The sequence below is a fragment of the Pelodiscus sinensis genome, chromosome 9 (assembly GCF_052426305.1).
Source record: "Pelodiscus sinensis isolate ZL-2025 chromosome 9, ASM5242630v1, whole genome shotgun sequence".
Taxonomy (NCBI): Eukaryota; Metazoa; Chordata; order Testudines; family Trionychidae; genus Pelodiscus; species Pelodiscus sinensis.
In genome coordinates this window covers 1,733,702-1,755,536 of record NC_143060.1, presented here as the reverse complement: position 1 = coordinate 1,755,536, position 21,835 = coordinate 1,733,702, and the positions used below count along the sequence as shown (strand labels likewise).

At 45.9% G+C, this 21,835-nt stretch overlaps 1 protein-coding gene across 9 annotated transcripts in view; it reads right to left on the bottom strand.

The window, feature by feature from the left end:
• ST3GAL3 (ST3 beta-galactoside alpha-2,3-sialyltransferase 3) overlaps positions 1–21,835 on the bottom strand; it is a 294,731-nt gene that overhangs the window by 173,467 nt on the left and 99,429 nt on the right. For 8 of the 9 annotated variants that reach the window (XM_089780382.1, XM_089780378.1, XM_089780381.1 and 5 more), the window contains one exon: positions 2,997–3,039. The exons of the other annotated variant lie outside the window; for it this stretch is intronic. Coding sequence is in view for 6 of the 8 variants with exons in the window: in XM_089780378.1 (XP_089636504.1) it covers positions 2,997–3,039 (43 nt within the window). In the remaining 2 variants the exon portion in view is untranslated. The remainder of the gene's footprint in view (positions 1–2,996; positions 3,040–21,835) is intronic. 9 annotated transcript variants of the gene reach the window in all.

Below are 21,835 nucleotides of genomic sequence, written 5' to 3'. Positions count from 1 at the left end.
ATAGTTGAGGCAACATTACAAAGATAAACAGCAGTGGCAGATCTCCAGCCACGCCTACAACAGCAGCCACGCAATGAGGCCATCTCTATCGACGGGGTCTTCAACACAAACACATTCCGAACCAGGCCTTGGGCTCCCACCACCACTATCTTCGTTGCTAAGTTCTGTAGTAACCATCTCGGAAAGCCTTGTGTTTCAGATTTCCCCTTCCCCTGAGTCCATAGCACGTATTCAGAACACAGTGAGCATCCAATGCCAAGTCCACTAACGGCAACCACCCCGTGAGCTTGTCCACGTGGATCTGGTACTTCCTGCTCCTTATCATAACCTAACTTCACAGCATGTGTTTCCTTCATGTCAGACTCCAGTCCGCGAGGTTTTCAGGGGTGTTTTACTCTCAACTCCCACGATGGGTGCCAAACATGCACATTTATGATACTATAAATATTTCATATCGGAAGTCAGTATGATTAATGTATCACCCAGAGACCCAGTCAAAATCAGGGCCTCATTGTGCTAGGTACAGCACAGAACAACAAACAATTCCTGCTCCAAAGAACTTACCATCGAAACGGGCAAGACAAAGGGTGGTCGAAAGAGACACAACACCCAAGCCAGGTGGAAGGGATTATTGAAAATCAAAAGGAGAGGGGTGCAAAAGGAGGGAAGGGGGATGAGAAGAGCGTGGAGGACAGGTGGAGGGAGGCTGTAGCAATGATGAGAGGGATCAGAGCAATCCGTCAACAGCAGAAAGAAAAGACTATCCAGAGGAAGCCTGTAGAAAGTCTAGTCTGGTATCCTCAGTGTCCAGCAATGCCTACTCAGACAGCTTCTGTAGCTTGAATCTCTGCCCCGAGTCTGGCTGGGGGGGATCTCCCCTGCGCGTTTTCTACACAAAGGGGGCTACTGTTAAATTTGCTGGGAGGGACTAAAATATCGTGAAAGTCCAAGACTAAGGCTGTCCAGGTACACAGACCCCGAGGCCAGAAGGGACTCCCTGCAGACCCGGCTGACTCCTGCACAGCATGGACCTGAACTCCTACAGCATCGTTTTCTTAAAAATCCAACCCTGATTTTAAAATGGCCAGTGACTGAGGAACCGCCACAGTCCCACTGCTTCAGAGTTTTTCTTCTTGTTCGCAGTACAGGTTGGACCTCCCTGGCCCAGCCCGCTGAGGGTCAGAGAGGTCCTGAACAAGGCAGCTTGTTGGCCCAGGGGAGGTCAGACCTCCAGCTCTCCAGGGCTCCCCTCTCGGCCACCACGCTGGCCAGTGTGCTGCTCCTGGCCCGCTGGCGGGGCTTCAGTCTGGGTCAGCAACCCTGCTCCCGCCAGCAGGAACCCTCACCCCCACAGCGGGCTGGTGGAGCTCAGCTCCTTGCTGGTGGGGCTCCGCGCCCCCAGCAGCCAGCCTGGTGTGGCTGGCAGAGCTCCTGTCCTGGCAGCCAGCATGCTCCGGCTGGTGAGGCTCCATGCTCCCAGTCGCTGGCCGGGCTCCATGCCCTTAGCCACTGGCCCTGCAGGCTGCCTGCTGCCAGACTGGTTGAGGTCCCAACCCTTGGCAACCTCTGTGGCTGGGGCTGTCTGGTCCAGCAACCTCCATGGTCCTGTTGGACACTGTGCAAGTAAAGCAAGTTCACGGCACTCCAACCAGCGGATTGTTTCAATGTCTTTTCACCCAGCGCAGACAGATGCAGGCAGCCAGCTTCGCCCCCCCGCAATGAAATCATTGCACAGTCGCTGTCGTCAGACCACAGAGCTGCTTGCCGTTAGTGTCACCAAATGCAGCTCCAATCTGACTGGTGTAAGGCTATTCCTTCTGCTCTCACCTTTAGAACGTCTGCCCTATATGCAGTATGGCAAATTCCTCTCCCACCCTCACCTGCGGCCACTAAACCCGTGGGGTCCAACCAGTTCTGAAGCAGTAGCCACTATCTGGCCATCTGAGGGTGGTTAGTTCACTATAGTGGCTGCTGCTATAACGAACTAGCCACTCTCAGCTGGCCGAATAGCCACAATGTTAAAGCCAACTAGCCACACTCAGCCAGCCAAATAGCCACACGTGGCTAGAGGGTAGCGTGTTGGACATCACAGCACTAAACAAAACTCACAGCTTCATCGATTTTAAGGCCCGACGGGACCTCTAGGTCATCAGTCAGGCCTTCTATGTAACGGTCTGGAGACGTTCATCCTGCTCCTCCTGCATTAAAGGTCAATAATCTGTGTATGGCTGAAGCCTCTTCCTGAAAGGCCCCGTCTTGACTGGAAAACTTCAAGAGATGGAGACTCCACCGCTTCCCCTGGTTGTTTATTCCAGTGGTTAATCGGCCTCCTAAACAAAATGCCTTACTTCTAATTGTGTGTGGCTTTACCTTCCAGCCACTGCTTCTTGGTATGCCTTTCCCTGCTGTGTAAGAGAGCCAGTATCTCCCTGTGAAGTTGCTTTAGTGAAGTTACCTCTCAGCGTTCTTTTTCGTAAGCTAAACAGATTGTCTTCTTTAAGTGTCTTGCTTTTAGGCATTCTTTCCAGACCTCAAATAATTTTTGTGGCCATTTTTGCACCATCTCCAATTTTTCATGAAGCTTCTGGGCCATGTGTAAATGGCTAAAATGAGAAGGAATCTGTTCCCAACATCTGAGCTGCGTTACAGCTAACTCTGTGCCCCGGGGCCACCGATCTGATTACCTTTCCCTCCATTTGCTGCCCAGGAAGAAGCCTCCTCAGGCAGAAAGACAGGCATAGTTTCAGGTTGATGCTGCTATCAAGAATTACAGGGGAGCAAACCAAAGTCTCTTCCGGCCTGGCTAGGCATGAGGAGCGGACACCCAGAAAGCAGGCACGTTCAGTCTGCTCCTAAACTCCCCTCTCCCATCTGGCAGCGCACCCCCCTCTCAACCAATCCCCACACTACAGGAGTAACCCCGAACATGTGTGGTTTGCAAGAGAAACCATAGCAAACAAGACCAAGAGAAGCAGCATTCCCATTGTTCTACTCACAGTTTTGAGTCAAGCTTCAGAAGAAAGCCCAGTTTGTCATATTCTGAAAGACAAAAACAGGAGACTCCATGAAACAGCAGCTGCTAACTTCTTTCTCGTTACAAATTAGGACAGAGCTCCTCACTGAAAGGCACAGGTATTTCTGATTGGCAATGACAGCTGGCATTTCCTGCGGAGTCAATAACGTGCCCATTCTAGAGAGCTTTCGCTGAACGCAGTCCCTCAAGGTACGCCTGAATCGCCACGTTCACTTACTCCAACGCCATTGGAACTAGTTGAGACGGTGACGAGGAAGGCAGAGAACTAGCTGCCTTCCTGCTTGGAATGGAGCTAGGCTTGTCACAGACTCATCCATGCCAACGCCCTCCTCACACCTGGAGCTGGGGCAGCTTTCCAGTTTCTCAACTGCCGAGAGCACTCCATGCTTGCAGCCTAGTGAGGAAGCAAGTGCTCTCCAGAGCAGCACTGCTAACAGAGGCACAGCTACCCCCTGGGCACAGCTGGCAATGCACAAACAGCGTCGGAGAGGAGTGGAGAGATCTGGGACCCGGCAAGGAGGATCTGGGGATGAGCCCATCAGGAACCCAGGGAACAGCCACAGAAACACTCCCATGGGGACGTCTATTTATTTTAACGAGCTCTCATGGTCTTGTAAATCAATTAAAATACTGCATGCAAAATCACAGTCTCTCTCAGGAGCCAGGTGATAACATGCCAAGAGACTACATTTCCGCTTATTAGTAGAATGTATTCTTTGTCCTGTGGTAGTGCCTACGAGCAGCCGTACCAGACTTCACGGCACTAGGTGCTGTAGAAATGTGTAACAAAACATGACCCCTGCTCCGAAGAGTTTAACAATCAGGACAGGCTAAAGGGAAAAGAATGAAAACGCTGCTCCTGCACACACCGGGGGACAGAAACAAGGGAGCAGCCCGTGCTATCGTGAAGGGGTACGTCTACACAGCGAAGTTATTTCTAAATAACTTTCCTAGCACCTACACAGCCAAACTGCTATTTTGAAATTAAATCGAAATAGCGGAGCGCTTATTTCGAATTTGGGAAACCCCATTCCATGAGGAATAACACCAAATTCAAAATAGCTGAATCGAAATAAGCGCTGTGTAGACACATATTTCGAAATAGGGGACCTCCAGCCCTCCCAGGGTGCCCTGGTGGCCACTCTGGGCACAACCAGGAAAACTCTTCTACTCTGCCCTCATTCATTCACGGTACTGTTGACCACCAAACCAGTAAGAAGAGGTGAATGAGGCTATTTTAAAACTACAGTACTAACAAAATCCTGGGTTTCCCTCGCCCAAAAGCAACAGTCTGCTCTGTGCTGCTGCTCTGTATATTGATAAATGTAAAGTAATGCATATTGGGGGAAAAAATCCCAACTACACATACAAAATGATGGGGACTGATTTGGCTACAACTACTCGAGAGAGAGATCTTGGAGTCATTGTGGATAGTTCTCTCAAAACATCCACTCAGTGTGCAGTGTCAGTCAAAAAAGCAAACAACGTTAGGAATCATTAAAAAAGAGATCGAGAAGAAGACAGTGAACATCTTACTGCTTCTATATAAATCCATGGGACGCCCACAGCTTGAATACTGCATACAGATGTGGTCGCCTCATCTTAAAAAAAGATCTATTGGCATTGGAAAAGGTTCAGAGGAGGGCAACACAAATGATTTGGAGGGTGGAATGGGTTAGGGCAGCGGTTCTCAAACTTTTTGGGCTCCGGAGCCCTTTACATGCATAAAAATGTATGCGGAGCCCCAGCGGTCCACTGATTGTATGAGTTGTACCTATCGACGTTTCCAGTTTGTCAACCACGCGGCGCCCCTGGAGATGTCTCGCGGAGCCCTGGGGCGCCACGGAGCACACTTTGAGAAACACTGGGTTAGGGTTTCATGCGAGTAAGTTATGAAATTACAGACAAAGGAAGAACATATTAAAATAAATACACAAATAAAATAATCTTACTAGGGGTTCTCTGGCTGAATAGTATGTGAGAGAATCTGGAAAAGGATTTTCCCCCTCAGCCACAGGGGAAATATACTGAAGAAGCAATATGGCGAGAGGTAGATGTGACCGAACACACCTGCTGGCTGCATTCATGCTACAAAACGTTAGACCACAGCTGACAGAGCAGCAGAGTAGTGTAGGGAAGCCCAGCATTGAATGAACATGGGAAAAGACTTTCCTCCAACCACAGACACACATAAGATCTCCTCAAGTCAGAAATGAAACACATTTCTACACTGTAGGCAAGGCCAGAGTTCAATCAGAACCTAATAGCTGTCAGCAATTGAATAATAAAAGTATAGTAGGGATTATACAAACACAAGTACAGCCAAGCACAGCAATCTCTATAAATGATGAAAATCCTGTGCCAAGTTAAATGCTGGCACAAATACAGAACTTTCTCCCAAGCATCCAATAGCAATCTAGCTGCTGGTCCATGAGTGAGAAATACTTAGTCTTATGTGTGTAAACTGTGAACAGACCACCCAAACAGACCGTCCCAGGACACAAAGGATTAAAACCAATACACGTTTTTAAATCTGTGCTTTACAGCGATAGCCTCAAAGATAAAGAGAAACACAGTGGGCTAAATTCTTCACTGGTGTGAACTCAACAGAAGTCAACATATAAGGGATGAATTTAGCTCACAGTATTTTTAGCCTCCAACTATGAGCCTGATTTTGAAACATTTACCCACAAATAAACACACTGGAAGGCATAAATGCTACCCTTTCAGCACCTACTTGAGAGAACGTGAATACAATGACTTGTGCCACAAAAACACAGAAAGAACTGCTGCTCGTTTACAGATCGGCGCCTCGGTAGGAATTAGTTTTAGACTTGATACGCAGTATGTCATAGTATGATTTGGAAGGTTAAAGTGTTCCCCAATAGGTTTCTGTACGTTTCCTTTATGTATATTTGATTTGTGTCCATTGATTCTTTCCCGCAGAGACTGTCCAGTTTGTCCAATATATATAGCAGTGGGGCACTGCTGGCATTTGATGGCATAGATCAAATTACTGGACATGCAGTCTAATGACCTTTTGATTTTGTGGCTTATGTTGTTTGCTCCAGTGATGAATTCACCAGTAAAGATATGTGGGCAAAGTTGGTATCTCTTTTGGTTGCATGGCTGTGTTCCTGGAGGTTTAGGATGTGGTTGTGTGTATGGTTACCAGAAGGAATACATTTCAGATTAGAGGGTGGTCTGTAAGCAAGAATAGGTTTTTCTCCCAAGGCCTCAGAGTGAGGGATCATTTTCCAAGATGGGTTGTAGGTTGTGTATAATACGTACGAGGGGTCTGAGTTGTGGACTGTAGGTAACAACAAGAGGAGTTCTGTTGTTTTCTCTTTTGGGTCTGTCCAAGTAGTTCATGTCTGGGGACTTTTTTGGCTCTGTCAATTTGTTTTTTTCACTTCTCCAGGTGAGTATTTCAGTTTTAAGAATGCTCTGTAAAGATCCCGTAGGTGATTGTCTCTGTCTGGGGGGTCAGAGCAAAACTGGTTGTATCGTAGGGCTTGGCTGTGTACAATCGACTAAGAAATGTGTCTGGGATGGAAGCTGGAAGCATGAAGGTAAGTGTAGCGGTCGATGGGTTTCCAATATAGGGTGGTGGACATGTGTCCATTATTTAACTGTACTGTGGTGTCCAGGAAGTGGATTTCTTGTCTGGACTGGTCCAGGTTGAGGTTGATAGTAGGGTGGAAGTTGTTGAAATCCTTTGGGAATTCTTCAAGAGTCTCTTTTCCATGGGTCCATATGATGAAGATGATATCGATGTAGCGTAAGTAAAGTAGGGTGTAGGGGGCGAGAGCCGAGGAAACATTGTTCAAGGCATTTCTTACTGGCATTTACACTGCCATGGTTTATCCCCGGAGCGTACATCCTCAGGACTTGGGAGTCCTAGACACTGCTTGCACGGGCGCGCTCACAGAGCTAGTGCTGGGTTAGTTCTATGTATCAGCCCAGCCAAGGGAACAAGCTGCACGCTCAGGGTATGTCTAGACTGCATCTCTCTGTCGGCAGAGGGATGCAGATTAGGCAGGTCGGCATTGCAAATGAGGCAGGGATTTAAATATCCCGTGCCTAATTTGCATAAAAATGACTGCCGCATTTCGCCAAGTCAGCACTTCGTAGGCAAAAAGCGGCAGTCTAGAGGGGATCTGTTGAGAAAGAAAGCCTTTTTCGACAGATCCTGTAAACCTCCTTGCAGGAAGCATAAGGGATCTGTCGAAAAAGGCTTGCTTTCTTGACAGATCCCTCTCTAGACTGCCGCTTTTTGCCGACAAAGTGCTGAGTTGGCGAAACGCAGCAGCCATTTTTATGCAAATTAGGCACGGGATATTTAAATCCCTGCCTCATTTGCAATGTCGACCTGCCTAATCTGCATCCCTCTATTGACAGGGGGATGCAGTCTAGACATCCCCTCACTGACGATGGCAGCTGGCCCACCAACTGTCAGCATCCCTAGGTCCCAGGTCGATGGGGAGATCACTCTGCCTCTCTTCGAATCCGTCTCTGCTGTGCCCCCTCCCTTGCAAATACTTTCCAACACAAGAACGAGGGGGCGGGGGGGATTCACAGTGTCTGCACTGCAGGGGGACCGCAGGCAGCTCTAAGCACAGCAATAGTCTCTCCCCTGGCTCCAGGGAAGCCATCGCCCGTCTCTGAAGCACCCTAGTCGATCAAAGCCCCAGCAGGCTCTCAGCAGCTGCTTGAGGTGTGGATGGAGCTCCACACCTGCAGTCTGGCTCCGCTCTCCAAACGGAGCCCGCTGACTGCCCTCCCTCTCACTCTTTCCCCAAGGCATCATGGGAGTAGAGGTCTCTAAAGCTAGATTGCAGCACAAAGGACCTTGCCCGGGCACTCAATAATGGGTCTCCAACTCACCGTGTTGTTTCAGGCCAATACCACCAGCCAAATACATAGGGAAGGGCTGGAACTTAACTTCATTTACAAGTTTAATTCTTATGTGAATGGAATGAACAGACACATCAGCTGGCTCGCACACTACCTTCCACATCCTAATGACTTAACCAACCGAGCAAAAAATGGAGGTGCCAGTTGTTCTCATCAGCCTCTTGTAATTACAGTAGACTTCCAATAATTCAGAACCTTTGGGTCCTAGGTGGTGCCAGATTATATAACCAGTTTATAGTACCTTCTGATAGTCCAGCATATCTGATAAAGTGTGTTTAACCCTTTTACTGTACATACTGTATACAGTATACTGTAATGTTTTAGTTTTTTTAACCCTTTTTTACCCTTTTTGCTCGGTTCATCTGATGCTGCTGCTGTCTTGTGACTCATTTTTTGCCAAAGCTCACTCACTAGGCTCTCGCCATTTTGAGGCCGGACCATCAGGAGTGCCGGACTATTGGAGTTTTACTGTACTGGAACAATCTACTCACTGTCTCTGGCTACTGCATGTCCCCCCTCGCCCCCGTCCCCCTGCAGAAGATATGCAAATGGAGTTCTCATTTGCATATAACACTCATTTGCATATCCTCTTCCAATCCTTTTTGCAGAAGTGGCTTTTGCGATAAAAAGCCCTGTGTAGACAGGGCCATTTGCCAGAAAAAAACCCTTTTGCGAAAGAGCCTGTAAACCTCATTTTTTGAAGAATAAGGGCTCTTGCACAAAAGGGTTTTTTTCTGACAAATGGCCCCGTCTACAGAGGGCTTATCATCGCAAAAGCCTCTTCCGCAGAAAGGATCGGAAAAGGATATGCAAATGAGAGCACAAGATATGCAAATGAGCACACCATTTTCATATCTTCTGCTGAAAAAAAACACGCAATGCAGATGTAGCCCCTCTCCTTCCCCCCCGTTTTCTCTCTCGCCCACCCTTCCCTTGTTCTTTTTTGGATCTGGACTTCTAATACTCCAGTCATCTGAAGAAGTGAGCTGTGCCCACGAAAGCTCATGATGCCATTGACATATTTTGTTAGTCTTTAAGGTGCTACTGGACTATTTGTTGTTTTTTTAAGTTCTTCCCAAGTGGAACACTCCTAATAAAGGTCAGGGGGCCCTCTAGTATAGGGGGCCTATGAGTGTTTAAAAAAAAAACACACAGCGTGCAAAACCAATCACACAAAAGTTAGGAAATGCCAGAATGAATGTTGTCTGGGCTACTTATCCCAGGCCCAGCCTTCTGATCCAGTGCCAGTCCCCCACCTTGTATTCTTGTTGACCATACCAGACAGTCTCCCTGTTCTTGCTTTGTGCCTCTGGCGACACAGCACTCAGGAGCAATAACTGCAGAGGAAGTCCCACTCAGCCCCTACAACCCGAGGCTGGAGCATGCCCAGTACATGTAGAAACATGGGGATGTAGCTGTCAAGTCCTAAAAAGTTTCTGTTGGTCATGCATGAACTGACTGTTCAAAGACTTCCAAACCTTGGCCAAATTCGGGCATTCTTTTATGGCCTCCAGCTATGAGCCTGATTTTGAAACAGTTACCCAAAAATAAATCCCGCCAGATTACATAATCACACACCCCTATTACCAAATTTCAAATTCGGACTCCAAAGTACTAGAGTGTCTCAAAGAAACAGTTCGGAGTTCATTTTTAAAACATGGGGAATATAGTGCATTTCCCTCTAATCTTGTTCTCAGAAATGGCTGAACCTTTTTTCTGAAACTTTCCTCACATTTCATAGCTAGCATAGGAAATATTAATCCAGACAGTTAAACTGGGCACCGCTACAAGTAACTGAAAACCAAGTCTAATGATAAGAAGAGGTGGGCAACCTTAAGTAGACAAGTGATAGAAATGTAGCCGTGTTAGTCTGGTGTAGCTGGAACAAAAAACAGGACTATGTAGCACTTTAAAGACTAACAAGATGGTTTATTAGGTGATGAGCTTTCGTGGGCCAGACCCACTTCCTGAGATCAAAGGATCTGGCCCACAATCTGAGGAAGTGGGTCTGGCCCACGAAAGCTCATCGCCTAATAAACCATCTTGTTAGTCTTTAAAGTGCTACATAGTCCTGTTTTTTGTTTAAGTAGACAAAGCCTTTATCAGCTCAGCCTAGAATGATGATCATTTAGTGCCTATTATCATGGCCAATAATTGTGCCAGCTGATGTGGATCGATTTCCAGTACCCTGAGACCAATTTTTCATTTCCCACCGATTACATAAAATGGCAATGATTTTTGACCCCCATCAAGCAGCTACAACTCAAACCTGTGAGCTTAAAAAAAAAAAGGCTTCATATCCTATCACCAATCCCCTGAAGATACTGGTAACATCAGAAATTGTGGGACTTCAAATTGTTCCAAATTTGGCAGCAAAAGCAAGTAACATCCCTTAATTGGCTTTTTCACTGTAATCGCTGATCTGGTGGCTCCTAAGACATAGGGCCTGACTTTATATCCAGTAGAAAGCAATCTACCAGACTGGTCCTCTTCATTTAAACCAAGTGATTATGACATTCACCCCCAACCACAAAGAAGAGCAAGTGAACAGTGTTTTAAGAAGCAGTCGCCAATACCACTCAATGGGCGACCCTTCAGAAGAGGTATCACTAGTTAGCAGTCATGATCCTGCCCTCAAACTAGGCATATTTCACTAGTTCAGTGAATGAGACAATTGGATTCCAAACCCAATGTCTTAGTAGTATTAAAGCTTGAGAAGTGCCAGTCTTCATAATAAAGTGAATGGATGGTATAAATCGTGAGGTTTTTTCCTCTCCTAATAAATTAGAGTAATTCCAGGGGCCGCAGAATCTGTTAGCCTGGTTTAGACTGAATTCAGGGAATGAATTCCAATATGAAGCTAAAAGATTTCACCCTATGAACTGCATATGCCCTTTAATCTTGCAAGAAGTTATCTGCTTAAACCCATGCACATTCCTTGCTAAACAAATTGTTATTTCACTCAATGCCATATATCTACTTGCATAAATACAATTAATGATCCCCTCGTGAATCTTTCAGAAGAATTTGTTTCTCCATTTTAGAAGTTGTATCATATTTCCTAGTAAAAATCAAAGGCAATATTAATAAAAAAGTAATGTACATGAGCTCTTAGTGAGGGGAGGCTGGCAATCTATAGAGATACCAAAGACAAAGAAAAATGACATTGAACTATTTTTATTGTAGAATCCATTATAAGCTCCTTCTCAGCATTTCCACACGGACACACTCACAGCTGCACGTTCAACAGGAACACCGAGGGAACAGACAGTGATACTGTATATATTGGCCAAATCACGGGAAGACCGTCTATACCAAACTAGCACATGAAAGTCATTGGCAAAAACTCAATCATTCCCATTTAGTCAACAGTCAGATAAATAAAATAGGAAGCGAGTCTCATTAATCAAAGATTAACAAAAAGAGAAAGCAGTTTCGTAGAATAAGTTACTATAAACAACCAAAATCCAAAGTACTAAACAAAACCCTCTGATCCACCAAATTAACTCTATGTATGCTTTAGGGCAGTAGGATACAAAAGAAGGCCCCATATCTTTTTCAGTTATATGGATGTACAGAGAAAAACATCTTCCACATTCTCCTGAAGAAAAGAATCAGAGTCCAATACTTCAGTAGAAGGAGCTAAGGCTATCAACAAACCCTAAACATGAGGAGGCTAAGTAGTAAGTACTTGATCACAGGGCTCCATCCAGCATGTGTAATTTAGGATCTCAGACTCAGCTTCTGCCACTTTGCTCTGTACTGCATTATGTTTCATGCCTTTCTTTACTCAACATTTTGGGTGGGATTTTCACAAGCACCTGAATTCCCACAGGACTTTTGCTCTTAAATCACTAAAGATGCATCTACACTGCACCAAAGCTCAAAATAAGAGACACAATTTGAGCTCTAAGTCAGTGTTTCTCAACCAGTGGTATGAGTACCGTTAGGGGCACTCGAGAGAAGTCTGGGGGGTAAATCAACAACTGAAATTTGGAGAAAACTGAATTTTTGTTTTTTTTACAGCACTTTATTATTTTTGTACATTTTACACCCAAACATTTCATCGCCCACCCAGCTACGATTAAGTTGTTTAAAAAAATGTATTGCATTGGTAGAAAAAAATTGTATGTGGCTGAAAACTGTAAGTACTGGGGGTACTTTTTTTTTTTTTAAAGGGTACTTTATAAAAAAAAAGGTTGAAAAACGCTGCTCTCTTTGACAATTCCCTTCCCTTTTTTTTCTTCATTTTTCCTCCTCTTCCCATCCATCCCCTTTCTGTGCTATTTATATGAAAACTGGACTGACCCCTTAACTCCATTCATCTGAAGAAGTGGGCTGTGCCCACCATCAATATGTTTTATTAGTCTTTAAGGTGCTGCAAGACCATTTGTTATTTAAGTTTTCCCATTGTACTATAGTATACTCCTGGAAATTTTACCTCATGTTCCCATAAGAGTACAGGTGCACAGAGATGACTTACACACAGGCATACAGAGTACCAGATCTCTTATCGTTTTCAATCTGCACGTTAGCCAGGCGATGAGTAAAACTCAGTCTATAGCTTCCAGCAGCCTTTGTAGAGAAAGACCTTTTCAATGTACCTTCATCCTCCCCAGGGCGAGAGCAGAGCAATTAAACTGCTTGCTCTTAGACAAAAAAAACAACCACCATCTCCTAGACAAAATGAGTGTATTTTCAAGCTCTAGGGGGGTGTTGCCAGCATCTGACAGTAAAACAAAGCAACTATAAAAAAGCACTTAGCATCCACTGAATGAGATTCAGGGCCCAGGGAAACTCCCTTTCACTTTGCTTTCTGCTTTGGAGCCCTCAGAGTTCAGAACGTGGGTTCTCATTATGTCTGGTCCCACTAAAAAGCTGGTCCAGACAATACACAGAGGATGAGAGTGTGGACCTTCCTTGCTGCTCATGCCCTTATCTTTGATGCATGGGCCAGGAAGGAACCCCCGAAATATCTAGCCTCAACTATCAGACAAGACCATGATGTGACCTCAGGGACGCCCTTTACTTAGAGCCATCTGCCTTTTTACCCTTCGAAACCTCGCTCACCCACCTCTCAGCACACCAGCTAGCCACAGGCTCTATGCCAGAGGTAAGGAACTTTTTTGGGTCGGGGCCACTGACACGCAGAAAAATCAGTCAAGGGCTACACACAAATGAGAAAGAAAAAACCCCACCCCCTCTCACCAGCGTGGGCTCCCCAATACTGGGGAGGAACCCCAAGCCTCAGGGGTTGGATCCGCTGCATCCATCCCCCGACTTTAGGTTCCCCACCCAATGCTATCAACAAAATAGTGACCAGTGACCATTGGCAAACCCTGCCCACAGCACAGCATTATCCTGACTCTACCTTAGCCTCCACCTGCTGAAGAGGAAAGGGTGCAGCAGTCTTTCAGCACGCCTGAACACAGAGATCGCATGCAAGCAACACTCTATGTACAAAACCACAACGAACTCTCCCAACAAATCCAAGAGAAATTATTCGGGCCATGGAAAGATGTGAATTAGTGGTTACAGTTGAGCACTTCTAAAAAGTTGAACCAAGTATCCAGTCTGCCCTTGTATAAAGATTCCTTGTGCTTGTTCTAAATGATATGAAATCTTAGGAATGATGTGGTGATTGACAACGAATTCATCTCCAATCATTCATTTATTAGACTATTTTTAAGTACTCAACGCTTCCCCCCTTTTATATACCTCAACCTGAAACACCACCTACTCGGGACGGCAGGACCTGGTGCAGCTACAAGGCCTTTCAGAGCGCTGCCCGTTCCTGGGTCCGCAGCAGGATGGGATGGATGGCAGACGCACAAGAATCACAGTTTTTCTCTCTCTCCTTCCTGTGTAACAAGGAAAGCTATCCCTCAGTTGGGCAGAGACCACACACCGACTGACGTCTTACTACGTGTCTCAATTCTCAGCTGGAGCGACAGCTTGCAACCCCTTGGTGTTTGACAGAAGGGCAGTAGAGCACATAGATCTCTGGAAAACCTGCTATCTTTGGTATTTCGGAGCTCCCCTCCCCGCAGTCGCAGGTCATGTCCTCATAGAAATGGAGAAACTGGATTTGTTGGGCAGGGGAAAGAGGGAGTTACAGCAGGGGATTTTACTGACCTTTGCAGAACTCTAATTGCCCTCCCTGAGTTGTAATCAATCAGAGGGCAAGGACTTGTCTCTTCAGACAGCCTGCTTACAAGCAGCCTTATTCCCCGCTCCTCACAAAAACCAGATTCCAAAGACGCTGATCAATAGACCCTTTTTCGGGAATTAAATTAAGCATATAATTATTTATTTTCTCTCAAACTGTCACACCCCTTTCTTGTGAGAGGGTAATTTTAACATTCAGAGAAAACTGGCATGTAGGGAGAGAATATTTTAACTCCACATTTCTGAGTAACTGCTCGGGATTCTGGAAAGGTATGCCAACTCAAACTAGCCATGGAATTAACTGCCAAGTGGCTAAGCAATGATTCACACAGGGATTGAATTATGGCCCTCTGAATGCCCCCAGAGATTTCATACACTTTTCCTTTTTACAATTCTTGGCCACTTCTGAAGATTTAAGAAACTGCCCTTCAGTACAAGAGAAAACTCTGCATAGTAGTTAGTGGGGCAGGGTTTGGAGGTGGGGTTAATGCAAAGCACCGAGATGACTGTTTTCACCAAAACCTGGGGTCATTTCCATTCCACACAGTGCCAGCAACCCCTCTCTACTCTTCCAGAATCAGTCCATGCACCCTTGACAGATCCGCTTTCTAGGGAATGATGAAAGAGCAGCAGAATGCATTTCAGGCTTAAGAATGACCCAAATGACACCCGGGCCGAGGTAAATCCGAGTTCTCTGCACAAGCTTCACTGTTAGTGCCAGGCAACAGGCTTTGTCTGATAAGCGGGCAGGCAGAAGGCTAGTGCCATGCTGGAAGGCAGCAAACTATTCCTACCAACCTGGGAGAAAAGAGCATTGGGCAGAATTGAGATGCAAATTTCAAAAGGACAGAGAATCAGGTCAGTGGTTTGATTGCTTGGTGAGTGTAAAAGGACGCGTTTCACCAATGAGACGTTAAAAGGACTTCCCCAGTCTGTTTAGCCTTGCTGTTTCACAAGCTAATACTGTAAACGGGTAAAGTGCGTTTGATCCAATGTTGTGGCTACTGCTTCAGTACAGCCCCGTGCTGCAGACCACCGAGCTAAGAGTCCCTCAGTCCCTGACACACAAGAGAACCTTTCAGTTTTGCTTTTGGCTTCAGCAGAATTATGTGATGCCCAGGAACACACATGGCCACACTCAGAAGGCAACAGAAACATGCTCATTCAGATGCCCCACTTGGGTTCATCAACATGGCTCAGCTCTGCAGAAAACAAGGCTACAGCCCAGCTTGAGAAGTTATAGAAATTCCCCGCCTCCCTCCTCAGTGCGTTCCACAGCTCCCTTAGCTCCCATCATGCAATTGCAAGTTGGGCCGAGAAATTCTCTTCTGGTAGAAGGAAAAGGTTTTTTTCTAGCCAGTGAGCAATATCAACTCAACGCCCTCCACACCAGAAACTGGACCCTTAATCTGACTGTGAGCACCAAGGTCCTCTGCCTGACTCCACATCTACCCGAATGAGTTTAAGGGGGAACAGCTGTACCGATGCAGCTGTGTTGCTGTACACTTGCTTGCTCAGCGCCACTCGGTGCTGACAGGAGACAGCTCTCCCATCCACGTAATTAAACCACCTCCAATGAGCGGAGGTAGCTATGGTCTCCTGCCAACCTAGCATCGTCCACACTGGAGCTACTGTTGGTGTAACTTACATCACGCCGACAGGTCTTTTTTTCACACACTTGAGTGACATCAGTTACACCATCAAAAGTGCTAGCATAGAAATGGCCTGCGTATTGAAAGTGGTTCCACACACTAGAAAATCAGACCAACCCATCTACACCCCTCAGACAAGTGCAAAACCCAAAACCCCTGAGCAACGTAGTTACACCAACCTAAGTAGCCGTCGCTTCTCCGGGAGGCAGACTACCTAAACTGAAGGGAGAATTCCTCCCATTGGCATAGGCACTGCTTCAGCATAGGCACTAACACAACACAGCTACATCTCTGCAGCTGTTCCACGGTAGCATTTCAAATGAAGACAAGACCTAACCATTCCAGTGCTCATAACAGAGGGATACATTTCGTGCTTTTGGTTAGACGGCCAATTTTCAGTGTAACCCTGCGCCAAGATCTGACATTGTTATCTGCCTCCCAGCATGGCTACCAGGACTGATTAAATAAAAGCCTTTCTGTGAGGAAGCTAGAAGGGGGAAGACGGGGATGTACCTGAGCCTACTGTCCGTCCAACGGAGTCAAGGGAAAGAACCACTGAATCTGTAACACAAGAGTACAAGTTCATTTTCCCCTTTTAAATAAATCCATGAATTGTTTGCAAGCGGCTCCTCTTTCCTCTCCCAAGTTATCGCGCAAGGCCACATGCTCCAGAACATTCTTAGCACACTTTGCTGCACTGCTGGCCCATATGATTTAATCCATCCCTCGTGAGACTGTTTGGCTGTACGGGGGCAGGAACATATGCCATCAGGCAAGTATGTGCAAATACACAGCCCCTCTTCCATACAGCTATCACTCAGCTCCCCCCAATGCCATTACGGGGCAGATGTATTTCTTGCAGTACTCTGAATGTTTCTTTCATTTTAAGGAGGTAATCCCCCTGGCTACATGCCATTAGGAGGAACATGAACCTCTTCACCAGTAAAGCACTGGTCCCCAGTCCTAGCAAAAGACTCTCAGAGCGATGAGCTGCTGAAAAAGAAAAGCTTTACACACGTATAACCAGGCAGACAGGTATGCGCGTGCTCAGCGCGTGTTTTATTTACCTGTGTTGTATAGCAAAAGTCTAACGGCTGGAGCACCCTGAAGAATCACGTGTGTTGAGAAGTGGGAGACACTTCAGCTTGCTATCTACATTATACAAAAAAGGATCTGACTGCCGACGTGGGTTGGGCCAAGGACCGTCTCTTTCCACCCTAATCTGCCATTGCTGGCAGCACTCACAAAATGCAGACACAGCCATTCCCGGTAGATGCATTCCTGACACCACCGCCAATAGAGAAATCTGCACATATTGAGGTCAGGGGGAAGTGGAGCGAATTCCCCATTTCCCCACAGCTCTCAGTCACTGTGGTGAGTGCAGTGGGGAAGTCTGACTGCTGCTGCCACCCCACAATGTGTCCCCTCTCCAGGCTCAGGGATGGGGTGCAGCTCGGGGACAGGAGAGAGCCGCAAACACATGAAAATCTCAAGCAGCAATTCTGTGTCTCGAGAGGGTCTCTGTCTCCTGTGCAAATTACTTTTAAAATTCATGAAGAGTTAAGAGTGATGATCATGCCCCATTGCAGGGGGATGTTGCTGAGTACAAAGTTATTCTCCCTTTTTTCCAGGCCCAGTTTGTCTAGCTTCTATGCCCAGTCGCTGGATCGCAGTAGACCTTTGTTACCCTGAAGACGCTTCTCCAGTGTTATCCAATGTGTATTCCCAAGGGAGGTACTTACAAAATACGATCATGGCACCTGTGTCAAGCTGGCCCTTTGTAAGTGTTTGCAGAACGCGTTTTCCTTTAAAATCATGGAGACAAGAGTCTCTAGAGAGGCCAGCTTGCCTAGGAGGGTTAAATACAGACAGACTCCAGGTAAGGGCTTATCTTTAACCCCTCTGTGCTGTGACTGGCTTGTGCTTAGTCTGGTGGGCTCTCGTAGGCTGCAGAGGTTCACAAGCCATCTTCCTCCCAGCTGCTAACGCTGAAGCACCGCAATCTCCCTGCTCCTTACCACCCTCTCCTTGACAGTCTCCCAATAGATCAGCTCCGCAGACATGCCTAGTTAGTGCCAGCAGAGCCCAGGGGAGCTCATTCACCTTTTCCCAGATGGGAGGAAGGTGAACCCCATCACATTCTCCACCCAGGGGCCTGGTTCATAGCATCCACATCTCCAGCCTCCCTAGAACAACATGATCTGTACCTATATGGCTGGAGAGCCAGGTACCACTGTACCATACATGGGTTTGAGTCCTTCATGGTATTCGACCAATGCCACAGGCATGGTCAGTGATCCACGTGAAGGAACCACCCAGCAGCAGTACCTGAGAGTGCTTGTTATTCCATAACTGAACAGGCCCTCTCACCAGGGAACAATCTCCTCCTCAAACACGGGATGGAGTGTTCCGCACCTGAAAAGTCCCGTGAAAGTGCAGGGCCCACACCAACATCTGTGGCAGCTGCATGTAATACACATTCTTGCAGAGTCAGGATGAAAACCAGTGGGTAATGGACAGGTGTGCGCCAACGCGTAAAAAGCTTCATAATGCTTATCCCATTGCATTTTTCTGGGGTTCCTGTTTTTGTGAGGCCGGTTAGAGGGCCACGAGTGAAGCAAAGATAGAGATAAACATGCAGTATCCCTCAGCAAGTCCAAGAACGGTCTGTCTGAAGGACCAGGCCTGTGGGTAGAGCCTGTTCTTTATCAGTTACTGGCTTTAAGAGACCCACTCTATGCAATGCCCCAGAAAGATCACCTCTGACTTTTACTTATCACCTTATCATCCTGTAGGTGCTTAAAAGCTGATTGTTTGCTCCACGATCTCTCTGGGCACTGAATTTAAGCTGACTGGTCTATAATTCCCTAGGTTGTCCTTATTCTCCTCTTTATCTTTCTAGCTAGGTAATACACTTGTCCATTCCCAGTCCTCTGGGATCTCTCCCACCCTCAATGAGTTCTCAGAGATAATCATTAATGGCTGAGAGATCTCTTCATCTAGTCCCTTAAGTGTTCTAGGATGTATTTTTCCAGGCCCTGCCAACTAGAAAACATCTAACTTATCTAAGCAATTCCTAAGGACTTGGCTACACTTGAAAAGGCTGCAGCTGCATCACTGAAGCTCTTCAGTGAAGATGCTAGTAGGCCTATAGGAGGGTTTCTCCTGTCAAGGCAAGTAACCAACCTCCTCCCCCCCCTCCCCCCCGCCGCCCATCCCCCGCAAGAGGCTGGAGAAGCACTCTCTGTGACATAGTGCTGTCTACACCAGTACTTCCTGATTTGGCTCACATGCTTTCAGCTTTGTGAATGTGACCTTTTCAAAGCACCAAATGCATCTGTCAGGGATGGTGTAGGTGGAGCTTGGTCCTGCCTTGAGGGCGGGGGGCTGGACTCGATGACCTCTTGAGGTCCCTTCCAGTCCTATTATTCTATGATTCTATGATTCTATGTGCTACTGTTTTGGACTAGTCTATAAACATGATCAAGTCACAATCACTGGAGCCGTTAAATGTTAATCCAGAGATCGATTCTTCTTTATCAGCCAGGCTGAGTCCAATACAGACTCCTCATGCTAGATGTAAGGTGCTGCATGCAGCACTTACTGAGTAAGAAATCTTCATCTACCATTCCCCTTCTTTATCACACACAAACGGAAGAGGCCAGGGCGCTGAATCCGAAACAAAGACTTCCTTTTCCTTAAGCCCTGGAGATAAATAGCATGAAATACAAAACAAACACTTCAAACTCCTAGAAGTCGGTCTTAAAATCCCTTGTCCTCTAAGCAGCACAGCCTTCAGTCAGATGAAGTCCCAGTTTCACTAGTTCCTCGGCCACCACAAAATGCTATGGGTAGAGCCCAGCAAACCTGCAGATATCCACTCTGAATCCACTGCCCCGACTGTGGATCACGCATCGGAGGAGGATACCGGTATTTTCTCTGCACAGGGCTGTAACCGGGGGATTTTTGGTAAGCTGGGGGGGAGGGCGGGGGTCTGAACTGTATCTCTTTCAAAAACTATACAAGATTGGAAGGTCAAAAGGGGTCACTACAACACTCATCTGACCACAGGCCACAGAATTTCACCCAGTAATTCCTTCATCAAGCCTTTTTTCTGGTTGAGCTACAGCATAGGAGTAGCCACTCAAACAATCAACGCCATGGGAAAGAAGGGTTCCCAAACTTCACATGCTCTGACAGGTTCTGCACACCGTCAGGGTGAGACTGTTCTGCAGGCAGCTGCACGAACGAGCCTGCGCCTCTTAAGATTTCCTGAGCACTTGTGGCCAAATACTTGATAAAAGCAGGGTGCATACAAATCAAATAAAGGAAATAAAGGAACCTGCTTTAAAATTTAAATTAAATTAAATACAGGGGGTTTTAATAAACTGACATTAAATTTGAAATTATGACAACCTCTATTAAGGCTTATCCCTTCTACCTATTTACATTAAATACAAAATAATAACATCAGCTGTGTATGTTTGCTGCCAAGTTTTAAAGTAAGTCAAACCACTCATCTAGTGGAAATCTCTGTCTAAGCACTGAGAACCAGAGTTTGTTGAAGTGTTAAACCAACTTTTAACATCAGAAGCCTCTTCTGCAGATGCAAAGAGACTATTTTCTTCGTTTCAGCTTATTCAACATGGACAGTTCAATTACTAGTTCATTCAAAAATAAGAAACCAACTGGGAGCTGGAAAACAAGCTTGCCTGCTTTTCCTCTCTCATTCTATTACGAAAAGCCTACCTATGAGAGGATGCCATCTATTAGTCCTAAAATCCTGAAAGACCAGACACAATCAGTTCAATTAACTAATTACAGATATTTCATTTATGAATCAGTTAGTTTTAAACACAGAATATATCTGATAACCTTTGATAGCTTTTTTTCTTACGGATCGAGTGCTTTTATTATTTTATTTTACAACAAACTTTAAAATTCTGTTTGTGTATTTTAACTGAAATTCTATCCACAAAGCTTGACACAAACCACAAGTAAAAATATTATCAGCTACTAAATAAGAAATGTATCATTTGCCATTGTCTAACATAATACAAATGTGCAAATAAAGAATCTGAAGAAGAGGAAGTTAAGCTGTATAACTGTTCAAACCAATGTGAGATGGGATGGCAGTGAGATAATAGAGATAAATTGTATCCTCCTACTTGGCAAGAAGCAGCACCAAAGTGAGAGCAAAGACTAGATTTAGCTGCAAACAGCGTGTTTTAATGGGCATCAATCTTTCTTTAGGAAAATAACTAAAAAGTACAAAAGCAAAACAAATCAATAACTGAAAATCAAGGTTTCCTCTTTAGTGATTTAAATTATGATTTAAACTGGTGATTAAAACTGTTATGATTTAAATCAATCCACTCTGGACACCACACTGAGTACCCCGGACAGTACTGATATACTAACAATGATGAACAATATGTGACCGTAGTAGACAGCAATTTATCTGTATGGCCAAACTGAACCGATGCAGGGCAAGCCAGGCATACATTCTTTCATGCAACTACTATACTGCACTGATTTCATCACTCAGTGAAGAGACCAGTTTGCTAAATATCGCCACTGTTCAGTCAATTCAGGTGCTCTGTGCGATATACGGCTGCCTGAGTCTCTATCAAGTCTTACTTTAGCAGCAAGGGCTGAATGCGCAATGGAGTAAAAGACAAAGAGCACAGTGAACAAAAGAACAGCCACACTGGCTCAGCCCAAAGGTCCCTCTAGCCCAGTGTCCTGTCTGCCAACAGTGACCAATGCCAGATGCCCAAGAGGGTGTGCACAGAACAGGAAATCAAGTGATCCCTTTCCTGTCATTCATTTCTACCCTCTGACACACAGAGTCTAGGGACACCATCCCTGCCCATCCCGGCTAATAGCCATCGATGGACCCAACCTCCATGAATTTATCTAGCTCTTTATTGAACCCTGTTAAAGTCCTGGCCTTTACAACATCCTCTGGCAAGGAGTTCCGCAGGTTGACTGTGCGCTGTGTGAAGAAAAACTTACTTTGGTTTGTTTTAATCCTGCTACCTATTAATTTCATTTGGTGACC